The sequence below is a fragment of the Ceratina calcarata genome, unplaced genomic scaffold, assembly GCF_001652005.2.
Source record: "Ceratina calcarata isolate Rehan_Ccalc_2016 unplaced genomic scaffold, ASM165200v1 scaffold321.2, whole genome shotgun sequence".
Classification (NCBI taxonomy): Eukaryota; Metazoa; Arthropoda; class Insecta; order Hymenoptera; family Apidae; genus Ceratina; species Ceratina calcarata.
In genome coordinates, this window is record NW_017154760.1 from 806,385 (window position 1) to 822,089 (window position 15,705).

A 15,705-nucleotide genomic window follows, 5' to 3' on the forward strand; every position below is an offset into this window, starting at 1 on the left:
TTATGAAACGCGTATACGTAGGATAATAAAATAAAAAAATTCTAACAATTTCGTATCGTTCGTTTTTCATCGATTAAGAACGAAAGTGAAGTGAAATAAATTTGAGGCGGATCACTCGAAAATTTAGTATTCTGCCTAGATATAATTTAAGACGATCGATTTCTTCGTTCCAAGTTCTGTACCGATCCGAGCACCGCGACACTGTAAACATTTTTATAAATTTCTGCATGAATTCTCATCCCCTTCCTCCACCTGTTCCTCCTCATTGTCCATGTGTTAATATCAATTGTTTCTCTCGGTTTTGGTTTTGGAAGAACAGAGGAACGGAATTCGGTTTTTACTTCTATCGATTCTTTGGCGATCTACGAAGAGACACGCACCTCCGACGTTACGAAAACTCCTACACTTTGTTCTGGCGACGTTTCTCCGTCGATACTTAACATTACTTCGGCTGAGCACATACGCACACGCATCGATATATAGATTATTATATATACATATAAACTGGATATAAAATTAATACAAAAATATTCAGGGGGTATCCATGAACCTCTTAAATATTCACTTAAAGATACGAAAAATATACAGTGACTGCAATTAAAAACTTAACTTATATCGGTGAACGGGTGTACATATTATGCGATCACGGCGCAAAGTGTAGAAACGTTTCTCGATCCGAAGGCGTGTTTCTCTTCAGAGAAGCTCGTAAAATTGCAAATCAGTGACCGTGTGTATATGTATGTTCGCGTGGTACGTGTCGCCTGTCTCTTAACAACTACGGTAAAATTTACACAGCACAGTTCTCAACAAGTGTTTTCGAATGCACTGACGGTTAAAAGTTAAAATCGCTGTACAAAGGATGCCTGCTCGATCTAATATCTATTCTGTACACGCAGATCTGCAATTTCATATATGTGTCGTTCCGTCTTTATACATCGTTCGTCCGTTCTGAGGCGTCCAATTCATTTTTCAAGAGGAGCAATTTCTCAGCAGTAAACACGTAGTTTTCAATTATTATTATTATCGTTATTTTATGAGAATGTAATAAAGTATTGAAAACGACTCATATTTATGTATCGGTAGAGATTTTTAACACTCGGTAGTCCCTAAAAAATAATGATCAATATATATCTATCTATATATATATGTGTGTGTGTGTGTGTGTGTGTGTGTGTGTGTGTGTGTGTGTGTGTGTGTGTGTGTGTGTACATTACTATGCGGTTGCCTTACGCAAAAGCGTAATACTGCCATCATATATTTTGAAATATTACATATTTTCCTTTACACGAGAACACGTGCGATTAAACTGTATTCCCGTTTCTGCAATTTTTCGCGAAACAAGCAAGACAACGAAGAGGCGGGTTCATGTAGAGAAACGCGAAATCAATTCTCGTGATTTAAACCTTATAATGATTTGAAAATACTTGATTCCGCTATGCTGTAAAGATACACAGTAGAAATGTACAAGAAGGGGTGAGACGGACGCAACAAGCGATTCGTATCGCCCCGTTGCGCTGTTACGTTTCAATTCGTGGAAACAAATTGTAGAAATCACTTTATGTGCAAACAGCAGAGTATAAAATATAATATAGACAGTATTTACAGTTCACCGTAAGATTAAACGATTCTAGCGAATTTTGTAGTGCCGTCTGTTTTCCGCGTCGCATGCCCATCACATTTCTTACTCTGTCTGCGATAGGGAAACGTTTTATCAACGTTCCCGATCCGACCGAGTTAATGGACAATTACAGATCATTGTACTGGTATCTTGTTACGAAGCTTCGATGCGCACTCGAAAATCACATACACGTATTACAATATATTTAATTAACAAGACAGTATATAAGATATACCACGTATCTCGATCAAATTGGCAATCCGTTCAAATAGTAAGAGGTTTCATCCCTAATTTTGAGACATGTATATAAAACGTGAGCACGGATGATAAAATCGAGGAATCGTAAAACAATCGTGTGTCGATCGGTTCGAAAGGGTTTCAAACAATGACACTAAACACAGACACTGTAAACTTGCTTTTTGTACTATTAACGATCATGACGTATCGGTAAGTCTGCCGTTCGCTTAAACTAAACGCTCTCTCCCCGCCCCGAATATTTACACGGATTACGTATGGGATACGTAGGATCGTTTGTGTACGTCCAAACAGTATGAAACTGTAAAAAAGTTAGGACCATTCATCGATGCCAATAAGGATGAGGCGAGGTTGGTCGAACGCTCTCCTACGATAAAAATGAGTACGATTTCTCAATGAATCATACATTTATTGTATATATCACCAGTCAGGCAAAGAACATAATTCCAGATAATCGCACCCTCAATACTTTTAATGTAACAATAATAAAAATTAAAATTATTTATTAAGAGGGCAATTGTTTCAAATGTTGATTTAAAAGTATAATCCAGCAAAATCCTTTGCAACAAGAGTAAACAAGAATCTGAATAAGAGTTCCAATAACAATAACAAGTGAGTGTTTATGTACAAGTTTAACAAAAATAGTTGGTCGCTCCCGGAAAGGTTTTGCGGACTGGTGATATAGTTTAAAAACGTATGTAACATCGACGATCGACCTCAACACACCTGGCATCGATATCAATAACATAAAAACGAGTTAACAATCATTTTTACAATGAGCATGAACGCATACACATCAGTATACGCAAGCAATCCTCTTATATTTTTTGCAACTTGATAATCCGCACGTGTACATACAAAAGTCAAGTGGTTCTTCATTCACTTCGAAATGGTATTCTGTTTAATATGAATGCCGTTGTATTGACATAATTATGCTTGATAGTGCTGTATTGTTAGAACGAGAATTCATGTCCAAAGAAGGGTAAGAGGGTTTGCTTGTATATCGAAACATCGTTTTTCTAAAAATACTCGTAACGACTCCGGATTCTTACTGATCTATCGCGTCCCACTCGTATAAGTGAAACGGAAACATGAAAAACTCTTTAGTATATTTCGGGGTAACAGCGTTGCACAAATCGATGTACATACGTAGGTACAATATACATAAATGAACGATGAAGAATACATGAAAAGAGAAGAAAAAAAGAAAAACGATGATTTCCTTCATCGGTGATATCGATCGCTAAAAACGATCGAAATTCTTATTTACAATTTTAATGTAACAATAATAAAAATTAAAATTATTTATTAAGAGGGCAATTGTTTCAAATGTTGATTTAAAAGTATAATCCAGCAAAATTCTTTGCAACAAGAGTAAACAAGAATCTGAATAAGAGTTCCAATAACAATAACAAGTGAGTGTTTATGTACAAGTTTAACAAAAATAGTTGGTCGCTCCCGGAAAGGTTTTGCGGACTGGTGATATAGTTTAAAAACGTATGTAACATCGACGATCGACCTCAACACACCTGGCATCGATATCAATAACATAAAAACGAGTTAACAATCATTTTTACAATGAGCATGAACGCATACACATCAGTATACGCAAGCAATCCTCTTATATTTTTTGCAACTTGATAATCCGCACGTGTACATACAAAAGTCAAGTGGTTCTTCATTCACTTCGAAATGGTATTCTGTTTAATATGAATGCCGTTGTATTGACATAATTATGCTTGATAGTGCTGTATTGTTAGAACGAGAATTCATGTCCAAAGAAGGGTAAGAGGGTTTGCTTGTATATCGAAACATCGTTTTTCTAAAAATACTCGTAACGACTCCGGATTCTTACTGATCTATCGCGTCCCACTCGTATAAGTGAAACGGAAACATGAAAAACTCTTTAGTATATTTCGGGGTAACAGCGTTGCACAAATCGATGTACATACGTAGGTACAATATACATAAATGAACGATGAAGAATACATGAAAAGAGAAGAAAAAAAGAAAAACGATGATTTCCTTCATCGGTGATATCGATCGCTAAAAACGATCGAAATTCTTATTTACAATTTATCAGCCTTATTTGTACATAGGAAAATGGAACTAAACGATATATATATATCTATTAATCGTTATGAAGAATATATTCGTGGGTGCACCTATGTAATCCTTTCCTGCGCATATTTTCATTCTGTATATTTTCATATTTTTCTTTAATTTACATTCAGTAGCAAATTTCGTTTGCTTGATTATGCTTATTCGTGACTTTCTCACGTGCCGCCGTAAACGTTCCTGACCGAGTCACGAGAAACGCGAAGGCTTTATGATCTATTAATGCAACAGTATTAATCAATCATGAAACGTTTGCGTTACTCGTGAATACGTACTAAAGCTTAAATATATATAATAGATAAAGTAATATAAAGAAACATAATATTGGGTGGATAACGAGGCCAGTAAAATCTGTAAGCCAGCCATAACAAAATAATTGAAAAAAAGTACGAAATGTTACGTTAATTTTTATCTACACAATGGAACAATCCTCAGAATTCCATCGTAGAAACCCAATCGTCATTTTACGTTTAAATCCATCAAGTAAAAAATTTGTAAAAATAACTAATTGATGCGTAAAATACGTAACAGTGCATATTTATGCACACAGAAATAATCCGCAGTCTAGACGTTTTATAAACGAAAAGAAAGAAGTCGATAAGGCTCGAGACATACTTATAGTCATCCTCGCGTAACAATATTAAAAACTTCGGTACGGTTACGTATGTAATACCTTATTTTGTTTTTATGTATTTATAATATGCGCTCTCTCAGAAGCGTATCTCATTTTTTGTTCAAACACAGAAATTTTGTACTGCCAACTTACATTTACATTAGTACGAGTTCAATCGAATTCTCAATATCGTTTGCATTAGTCTTTCCTTGTGAACTGATTTGCCACCGACCGCGTTTCAAAAAGAACTGGTACCGTATCCATCCGATATATGCGTAAATATCGTACAATATCGTGATTTACCTCGACATGAAAACAGTTTCAGTTCTCTTAACCGAAGACGAATAACCGAGCACAAATTGGTCCTGAGAGCTAAATCAAGTAGCAGGACCAATTTAATATTCGCCCCCGTGCTACGCATATAAGTTTGATATAATAAAATTTGAAGACTGTGCAACATTGGACCTTCGGAAACTGTGAAACGTGTCGGCCATTTACAATACAATTTTTTCACTTATGTATTCTGCGTAATCAATTACCAGAAGTTATCCTTGCGCGTTCATTCGTGCCTGCATCGAGCACAAGGTAATTGTTCGTACATAAAATTCTGCTTTTTCAGAAAGTTTGTGGGTACGTCCGTGAAGCGTACATCGAGCATGTTGAATATCTTGCATATTTTTACCATCCTTCATGTCGTTTCGTTGTGGCTCGACAAGGATAAAACATCGAAATTCTCTTTGTCCGAGTTATAATTTCACTAGACGTGTCTGACAATAAACACAAATTATTGTTTCCTTGTTAAATCGTAGTACGATATAAATCGACTTCGTTTCATTGTTGTAGATTGTCGCCATCGAATAGCCTTTCTTCAATCGTATATTTTATAACAATGGTGGAATGATATTGCAATAAACTTCACTGGAATATTTCATATACAATAATATGCACATTTATATACGTTTTTTTTTTTTTTCAGGAACAACTACTCGGTAGAATTTTTCCTTTTTCAAAGAAATAACTCGTCAGAAATATTTTATGTCTCACTTTGCCTCTTCTTCTCCTGTCAAGTTTTATACACCGATGTTGTATTTTATGTTCCTCTGTATATTTACATGATCTTGTTGCAGCGTTTCAAGAATTTGTTTTTGCATGTTATGCTCCACCTGAAACATGACGATAAAACAGCGATGCATAAATTGTATCCGTTTCGAGCCTAATTACAATTTGCATCTCGTTTATTTGTACCTGTAGCGGCGTCAAGCTTCCTCTTCTCGATTGCAAAGCTGGATTTTTCAGGTCCCGTGCCAAAATGTTCAACTGCGACTCCTGTAGCGCCATACTATTCATAAGTTGAAGATGCTTTCTTCTTATTTCGTTATCGATTGCCTGTCGCAAAATTAATCATTTATTTTCGTTTCGTTCAATCGAATCTGTTGTTCGGGTACTGTGATATAAACTTACATTGCTGTCTGCTAGTTGTACTTTTGTTTCGTGAAACGTATCTGAAATGATACAAAAGAAAGAAAATGGGATTTAAAACTGTACTGCATAATTCGTTTCGGGTGCATGATGTATATGTATATACTTACTTTCAAGAATTGATACATGCCTTAGGTCATCAAATATTTTCATTATTAATTCTGCAAACAAAGATTTCAAGCATTCATTACAACATGAATACACGATCACATTTATTTGTGTTCAGTTTGTAAAAGAAAATTGTATAGTATCAATAATGAAACAATCGATGAACATAAGGAATGTAGACATCTTTACGTATTACGGTCGATATAATGTATAAAAAAGAATTAAACATACAATCATATACATTAAAATATTGTAAACGAGAAAAGCTAGAGCTCGCTTCTTGGGAGCGTGCAAAGATAATCACTGTACTGGGTTTGGTACCTGGGTTTGTGTCAAGGCAAGGACTCAGCAATGTATCTTCCTTCAAGTCGTGGAGATCGATAAATTCGTCATCCTCCGAGTTCGATGGTATGAGCGGTATGCTGGAGTCAATCTGCTGATAATCGTCGATAATCTCATTCAGAGTTGAACTCGGTGATTCGATCTTGAGTGATCGCGAATTCGCATTGTACTGATTGAAGTCCGCCGAGAGTTCCGAAAGGTTTTCGCCGACGAAAGGCTTGCATTCAACGTACAAAGCGTTCTGCTGTTCCTCACTGGAGTCCGAAGTATAAACTACGTTCCTGTGTCTTTTCTTATTGCAACTCGTCCTAATATCTTCATCACTGTATATCCTCTTTAACGCGTACTGTTGGCCCTCCGTCTCTGAAGTAATGTTCTTCTCAAGGTACTCAATCACAGGTTCTTGCTGTTGCTTATAAACATCCACATTATTACGCTCGACTTTAACATCGTACGGACTTTTCTCGCACAATGCAGGTGAATTGACGTCGTTTACAACGGGTTTCTTCGCTGTAGGGCTTAACATGGCCAGGTTGCTCTGAGACGCATCGTAACGAGACGTTCCAGGATTCCGTGGATTATTTTTACCCGATTCTCCAATTACTTCGTGCGCAGAAATTACACAATTAGGCTGAGGCGAAGCTTGCTGTTCGCATTGTACGTTATGTTGCTCGAGTACATTTTGCGTCTTCTTCGATATTTCGTGTAACTTTATTTTCCCGGAGGTCTTCGAACTTTCCTGTCTCTCCGTACTCGTACTGTCGTCCGCATCTGTCAACTGTTTTTGATTTCGTCCCCCTTTGCCCTGAGCCGTCAAATAACGATTGATATCTTGAATACCGAGTTTCCTGGCCTGGGCAGCAGCCGGGGGTAAGTGTTGTGAGATCATAGCAGCTTTCATGTACTGCTCGTTCAGTACCGGTGACGCTTTCATGCAATCTTCTGGAAGAGGCGATGACAGATCGCTGACTAGATACGTGATGGCATCTTCTAGTTCCGATGTGTCTTCCGCACTACTTTGCGTACTAGACTGAGGCGAATCCGCATTCTGAAAATTTAATTAGACACATATGATTCCTTCCAAATTACAACTTTAGATTGATCATACCATAAAAAACATTGTGTATTATAAAAAAAATTCAATTTAATTACCAAATCGAGCGACGTTACATCTTCGTTTTGAATCATCACCTTCAAAGTTTCGGATACGGTAGCTGAATACCTCTTCTTCATCTGTTTCATTAATTTTATACCTTCTTCCTCCCTGTAAAACGATTAACACGTCCCCCGTAAGAAACAGAGAAGAAAAGTAAAGATCGCACAATAAATGTGAAAACTATTACTTACGACACTAATGTGTTTATGCACACGAGAGATACTGCAATTTGCGAATCCTTGTCGATTTCCAAATAGCCGTGGGTGCGGAGATAGATCGACTCCCCGGTTTTGGACGTTAGCCTGTAGCAAGAGGAGGCACAAGTTTCCGCGTTGTCGTACACTACGAACAAACATTTATTCGGACAATTAATAATATGATCCACATCTATAAATAATATAATATTAGATTAGTGCATACAAAATTATCCTATCATATATTCCTGATCATACTCACTTTGACGGAGCGCGGCCATCGCCCAGATACGATCCTTCTTGTGCATGAAATGGAATGCGCTTATACCAGAGACCTCCTCTGACAAGTAACCAGCTACCACCGATATCCTGTGGTCGCAGTAGATTATCCTGCCATCCACCAAATGTCGTGTGATATACTCGTCCTTGTTGGCGTCTATGATCGATATCTTGGTAATGGGTCTTCTCATCAGTAACCGTGCTACACCCACAAAGACAATGTCGTTGCCCGTTATAGTAGCAACATCTGTAACATATGATGCAGACGTTTAATGTATAATATTCAATACCCAGTGTAAATCGGATCGTCTTGCGATTTATTGAATTTGGTTTAATTCCGTCTGAACGCAAAGCTGAAAAGATTTCTTCCAGTTTATACCACTCACCTCGACGATTCGCCCGATTGGCGTTCAGCTCGGAATTTCTGCACGCGTCCGCGAGCCTGAGCATCCCGGAGATCTCGAACCATTCGTACTGGGTGTGTTCGCGTCTGGAAGCGGTACGGTGCAGCAATCGGAGCTCGAAATTCCGCCTCTGCTCTCGGAACGGCCTCCTCTCGTTGCTTGGAGACGCGGAAGATTCTTCCGACGAATTTGAATTATCGTGCGTGCCGTCGGTGATTTGCGGTAACGACGAGGATACCATTCCTTGCATCTGCATCTCGTCTGGTGTCAAATTCTTCGTCAGTTCGTCGATGTCCTCGGGGTGCACGAAAGCTTCAAGAGCATGGCCTAACAAGTCCGCCTGGAACAAAGTATTCTTTAATTAATTAGATATACTTTGTAATTAGATTTTTTTTATACGTCACTGCAAAGTGATCTGTAAAGACCGATATCGATAGAACTAAATTAAATACATAACAACTTTTAAATACAGCAAGCCTATGTCCGCATGAAAAAGATAATTTAAAAATTTAAGCTGCGTCAACGACATCCGAAGGCCTCATGCCCACGGAGGAGCCACGCATCTACACGTTCCTTCTAGATCTGTTTCTGCATTCCGTCTTCGGAGCCGCAATTTAATAGCGGCGAACGTGGTGCACCATATCGGCGGTCGTGCTCGTTTTCACCGCGGGGAGTTTCTCCTTGAGAACAATACCGGCTGATTGCGGATATATCCTTAAAAAACCCGGAGGAACCCGCGCAAACAACTCTAAGCTCTCGCTCTGCTTCTCACCCTTCGCCTTCACCTTCGTCCACTTCTTTTATACGCTCTTCTCGTGCCTTGGTATCCTCGATGCCGCCCTATCAACGAGCGCGTCGTCTCCTTCTTTCGAACCATCCATCTATATCCTTAGACCGTGAAGCTCGGAACTCGGCCGAGCAGCAAGCAGGTTCGTTACGCTCGAGCGTCGAATTATCGTTATGCTCGAATCTGGAACGTCGCGACGCGCGACGGTTCCTGCGGAACCCACGTGGATCGATAGAGCAGCCACTTTTGGTCTTCAATGAGAATTTATTGAAGAACGGCTACTTGCTACTTACAGATCGATTTACTTACATCTGTCGAATATTGATCTCTCTGTCGGACTCTTTCATCCGATACAGGTTCTAATTTTGGCATCCGCGATCAACTTGAGTCGATTCAAGTCGGAATAATGAATAAACTATATAGTAGAATCAGCCATTCTAGGAAAGACCATTTAATATCTTCTCTAATTTTCTATATTTCTAACACAAGTTTTTCGTTCTCTCCTTTCACAGTAGTTCTCATTTCTAATATTTTCTCGTATTCTTATTATAAAATCTCTATGAAAAATAAGGATTGTTATGATTAAATGGAACAAACGCACGTTGGATACTCTTGTTAATCTATTTCCGATGTTCTATACATATGTTTTTCTGTACGATGTAAAACCTGCGGTCTAATTAATATTATTTTAACTCGAGCTGCGCCATTCGCAGAGATCTTTTAACATTTCTCTGAGGCGATATAATAAACTTTACTTTAATCTTCTCTCTAAAGGTAAGAGACGTAGTTATATAGCAGCGTTCTACAGCAGTACGGCATTAAATAAAAAATAAATGATCTCCAGAAAAAAAGAGAGATAGAAGGGGCATGTTTTAAGAAATATCCTCAATCCGGAGTTTCCTTAATTATCAGAATGTTGCAATCTCAACTTTTCAACGAGAACTTTATTCGTTATTCTCTAAAGGTCCCACGACTTAGGGGAGCGAGTTATGAAGTTAATAACGAAGTCGTTGGGATATTCCATCCGTAACTTTAATAATATTTGATCTCGCGAAAATTTGAACAAAATTAATACTGATCTTTCTATTATAAGATAATTGCTAGTGTACTTCTTTAAATGCTGCCGCGGAACAAAATAGTTTTAATAAAACTGATACATCTAATATTAACCGTTTCAATCGTTTTATCTGTAAAACCAATACATATAAGCGAATTGAATCGCGGTTTAACGTTACTTTTATTCCGCAGTAAAAGCTATAACGAAGCTGTTTGATTGCTGTTTTTGTCATCCGCACGCGAATCATTATCTTTGTCACGATAAAGATTACGCTGGAATAAAAAACGCCACCCGGTTACAGATTAATTACACGAACCGCGGAGAAAGAGAACGATTGTTCGAACGATTTAAAAAAAAAAAATAACCGACTGCACGTGCCGTTCGAATCGCAAGCACTTTCTTGCTTGTACACGAAAGTGCAGCGGTGGAACACGTGCCGTGAAAAATCTCTCTTTTAGAATGCATTTTTCTTCCTTCTCGCTTCGCGTTATAGTCTGCCGCGTGTTCGCGGCACAGTCTTTCAAAATTCTTCTTCTCCGTCTTTTCTTTTGAAATTACATACGCCCCTGGAAACATTTACCGTTCACCTAAATCCTGCGGATTCCGTTTCAAATAATCCAAGGGCGAACACGTGCGGCAAACAATTCGATTGAAAATCGAGTTCGCATCACGATGGCGTCGCGTATAGATCGACATCGCCAATAAAAATAGACGAATAAATAAAAACGAATGGCACATAAAAAGAAGGCAAAAAATGTTGCAACGGGACAGTAAAAGGATAACTGACATTTTCACCCTCGTCGATGTTTACCTACACTCTGACAAGCGTATCAAACACTGTATCATCCGAGTTCTTTACATAGATCGTACATTTTTATGTAAAATCGCATGTTTACGAGCACTTTGTAAAACCTTTAAATGTTCGTTCGTTCTTTTAACAAATGTCTTTTATACACTGGTTTGTTGAATTGCATCGTTAGTTCGCTGCTTGTTACGAACGCATCGAGCTATCAATCACGTTCAGAACACTTTTCCAAGAGAGAACAAGAGTTCTCAGTGTTATTGAATTTTTTGTTCCTCGATTATTGCCCAAAACATATCCACGTAAATCGAATCGTTTATAATCAACAAAAATGACGATTAATTTATTCATGAAATTTAAAATTAAATTTGGTTGAAGCAGAAAGAGAAGTGAGCCACGCGTGCGTTTATCTCAGTAAAAACGTTCTTTAGATTAAGTAGCTTTAGGCAAGGGCAAAGTTTAAAAGGATAGCAACCAGAACTTAACTTTTAAAGGACATAAAAAATAGATCATCTAGAAAGTTTAAGGACAAGAACTTTTCAAGAAAGGGAGTTAGGATATATTGAAGTGGTTAAAAGCGTAGTGGAAAACCGAAGATGAACGAGCTATTTACATACATATACATACACATATTCGATGTACAGTATCAAAATCTAAAGAGGAAAATGATTCTAGTAAAAGTACGACAAATCCAAAGTTCCTCTGCTATCTGTTTACGATTCACTCCGGCAGAAATACAATTTTTAACTAATACATCTGATATAAATAGTAGCAATCGTTTAAAAATAATTTTTATCAGCATTTTAAATGCAAATTCAATTCGTTTGAGGACCATAAAACTCGTTCATAAAATAGTCATATGAAAAACTTACTTGAGTATGTCCAAGGTGCTCTTGAACTTGCCGGCTGACGTAGACTATTTTCCCGGCGGTGGTAACGACGATGAAGAAGCCCCCGCTGTCGATCAAGTTCTGTTACGGTTAACAAAAACAATTTAAACGTGTGCAGCAATATGAACTTGGAGCAACGATGAAAAAAGTAGAGAGATCGATTTACAAGTACTCACGTCGACGATATATTGTTCCAAGTCCAGGTCGGCGAGTTCTCGAGGTAGAAAGTCAGCTGTGCCATGGCCGAGCGCTGAAACAGAGTTTACATATTTATAAAAAACAGAAATGAAGATTGTGAGTGTGTGTACTGGAGCAAACTATCCGTGATGCTAGATAGAAAATAAAAAACAAGGGAATTTGTAAAAATACATTTCGCTCCATTTCATCCCCTTAAGCGAAGACTCTCGAAAAATCCGAAAATTGGTTTGTAGTACTTTTATAGATGATAAATTGGCATCACAGTCAGTTCGATATTTCAACATGTTACAGATTTATTACAAATAAAACACGTTTTACTGTACAATTAAAAGTTGTCTCACGTTTATAATCAATTTAAGAATAATTCATAAAATTCATACGGTAAATTAATTTCTAGTTAATTAGAAGCCGAGGTACCGTGAAATTGGAGTTACCTCAGTTGCATAATGAACGGTTCATATTATTCTATGAGTCTAATTGAATAATCCTGTGCACTCACTGTAATGAGCTCTGAGAAAAGCGGCAGCCAGCCTCAGGATGGATATTTTGTCCATTTTCCTCGGACTCTCGGCGATGATGGGTACAAGTGCAGCCATCGCCGAGATGTTCGTGTTGAGATTATCGCGGCGTTGCTTCTCTGCCATGTTCCGCGACGCACGTGGATTGCTGTAACAAACACGAAATAATGAAGTATGCGAATTATAAAAAGCTGATTTCTGTACGCTATTTCCGTCTAATCGTAACGCGTTCATGTTTACAGATTTAAAGCGAAAAACAAAATTCATTGAATCTGTAAGTAGAATGTAAACTTGCAGCACGATAGAGGAAAAGTAGGTAAATAGAGTAGATGATAGAGAATCGAGCGCTTACTTTTAATATCTAATACTGTTTATACTTTCGAGTCAGACGCAACCACGTGAGACCACGTGCAAAGTGGACTAGTGGCGAGCAACTCAAAACGATTCCCGACCTACTTTGTTTGTGCTGCCGCGGGGACTCGTACTTTGTTCCGTACTCTGCGTTGCCGGTATGTCTAACTCTATTCAATTTTTGACACACAAAATTAAATTTTTATAACACGAGGCCGAAGAACAACATTTTCGGCGCCTATAAAGTGGACCGAAAATAGTTTTCCCGCCCTACGGTTGTAAAATCGAGCTTACGTGCGGTGAAATGCAATTTGATTTCTAACCCTCTGACGAACATGTGCTGTACATATCAATGTACATATATGCTGTATATGTCTACATATATGTTGTGTATGTACATACATATATACTACATATATGCTACACATATCTATGAATATGCTATATATAATCGGATGATGTTCTGAGCAGCTCGTGTTCGTCTCGGGCGCCCTCGACTACCACTGGTGTTCAAACATGAGCCTCGCCCGGAAACACCCATTTTCAGCTCTTGGTGCACAAAGTACTGTTTTGCATGTGTGGATGCCAAGTGCGTTAAAAATTAAATAGATTTTGACATACGGGCAACGCACAGTACGGAACGAAGTACGAGTCCCCGCGGGAGCACAAACAAAGTAGGTCGGGAATCGTTTTGAGTTGCTCGCCACTAGTCCACTTCGCACGTGGTCTCACGTGGATATAATTAAATTTATAATATGAGTGAAAAACTTTTCGAGAAACAAATCGAGAGACTTGGGAATCCAAATATGTTTCGCATTATTTTGAAAGATCGTCACGTGTTGGGTGAGACGGTACCACCAAGTCTCTCGTCTCAGGCGGTTCTTAATGACTCCTCGCTCTTTGCATCCGACCAGCAATACAGCATCTGCGTGCGAACCTTGAGACATCGTTTTTTCATTGACGGAAGAAGCTGAGACACGCGATGGGACAGAATTCAACGATTACGTAATGTAGCTAGTTCGCGTTTAGATCCTTTCGGATCGCCAAGCGCAATTCAAGTCTGTCCCACGAGACCCGTATTATCAGTTAAACCTGAGACGTAAAATCAAACTTTAACTTTCCATGACGTAGCGAACCGAAGTAATTCATCGCGAGTAGTTGAGCAGACCATCAAACTAAAATATCTAATTAGAATTTACAAGCCATTCAATTAAACAGTTCGACGTGTACGACCTAAGTGCAGTTCAGAGTCTAATCCCTAACGTCAATTTATCCTATCGATCGTGAATGTAGCAATAGTAATGTTATTATATTATCTTCTTCTTTTTATTAACTAAACCGATACATCGTTCTTATCTTCATAAGCATCTTCTTTTGTTAGTCCTTTAATACAGAATGGGCCGGAAATCTTAGTACAACCGGGCACGGGATGATTCTACGTTAAAAAAGAAGAAACTATTTTGGTATAACATTTTTTCATCCGGAGCTCCATTTTCGTGAAAATCGACTTCAAAGATTATTACGCAGTTTGATAAACTATGACTCTTATAGTAAACCGAACTGTGAGACAAACATAGCAGTGGAATACACGACAAGCAAATTGAAATGTTTGTAAGTTGAACAGACTTTGAAGTCGATTTTCACGAAAACGGAGCTCCGATTGAAGAAATGTTATACCAAAGTATTTTCTTCTTTTTTAACGTAGAATCATCCCCCTGCCCGATTGTACTACCATTTTCCACCCACGTATAGAACGAAATGAGGCCAGTAAAATAATATCAGACCAATGAAATAATATGACACCGTAACGAAGACTTACAGAAACCGAGCTAAATAAATGAGGCGCAAGGAAACTTTTTACTGGTTTGGCTAGAGCCAAAGGTCCGAGGATTATGATGTTAACCAGTTGAGCAGGATATTATCAAAACGCCTATTAATAAACTTATTGGTGTCTACGATTCAATATGAAATAACATAATTTTCCATAAATAGCGTGAAGCGAAATGAAGGAAATGGTGAAGCGAATTATAAATCTATGTTGTTTCATACCCGAGTTCTGAAACAGCTGTTGTGTACGCATGCGTAACCGAGGTCTATACATACTGCGACCGTAATCTACGCCTAAGTTATTAATAGATTCAGTGCCATAGCGCAGTGACGGTTTCAAGTGCAACACTTGATGCGTCTGGGCAAAGCAATCATCTCGGTTGGACTAACAATCGCGAGGTCTTTTCCTTTTAACACATTCAAAACCGGAAACGTACTTCCACGCCATTTTATACATTTCCTAGTCGAATACTAGTTACTTAGTCCTACTTAGTCATTATATTATCTTCTTTTTACGAATACTCAGGATTAACACGAAAATTTATAATTGGCTATGTTTTACATTCACATATCTAAATGTCAGAACTTCGTGACTCAGTCATGAATATTTAACGATGTACTGGCTATACAGTCAATCCCAAAAGTTTATGCACTTTAGAAATGCATTTTTTAAAAAGAAATCAGACGTCGGAAGAACATTGCTAATAAT

At 38.1% G+C, this 15,705-nt stretch overlaps 1 protein-coding gene across 4 annotated transcripts in view; it reads right to left on the reverse strand.

Moving 5' to 3' along the window:
- Positions 1–3,755: 3,755 nt before the first annotated feature.
- The window catches only part of LOC108624636 (circadian locomoter output cycles protein kaput), a 46,325-nt gene continuing 34,375 nt past the window's right edge, over positions 3,756–15,705 (reverse strand). For 2 of the 4 annotated variants that reach the window (XM_018024062.2, XM_026813224.1), the window contains exons 3-14: positions 12,800–12,966; positions 12,279–12,352; positions 12,085–12,183; positions 8,549–8,906; positions 8,146–8,409; positions 7,881–8,031; positions 7,686–7,797; positions 6,513–7,581; positions 6,194–6,244; positions 6,066–6,106; positions 5,850–5,990; positions 5,675–5,767 (exon numbers count right to left, since the gene is read on the reverse strand). In XM_018024062.2, the coding sequence (XP_017879551.1) occupies positions 5,675–5,767; positions 5,850–5,990; positions 6,066–6,106; positions 6,194–6,244; positions 6,513–7,581; positions 7,686–7,797; positions 7,881–8,031; positions 8,146–8,409; positions 8,549–8,906; positions 12,085–12,183; positions 12,279–12,352; positions 12,800–12,966 (2,620 nt within the window). Of the gene's footprint in view, positions 5,768–5,849; positions 5,991–6,065; positions 6,107–6,193; positions 6,245–6,512; positions 7,582–7,685; positions 7,798–7,880; positions 8,032–8,145; positions 8,410–8,548; positions 8,907–12,084; positions 12,184–12,278; positions 12,353–12,799; positions 12,967–15,705 lie in introns of all 4 variants that reach the window. The other 2 variants (XM_018024059.2, XM_018024060.2) reach the window with 2 other exon arrangements.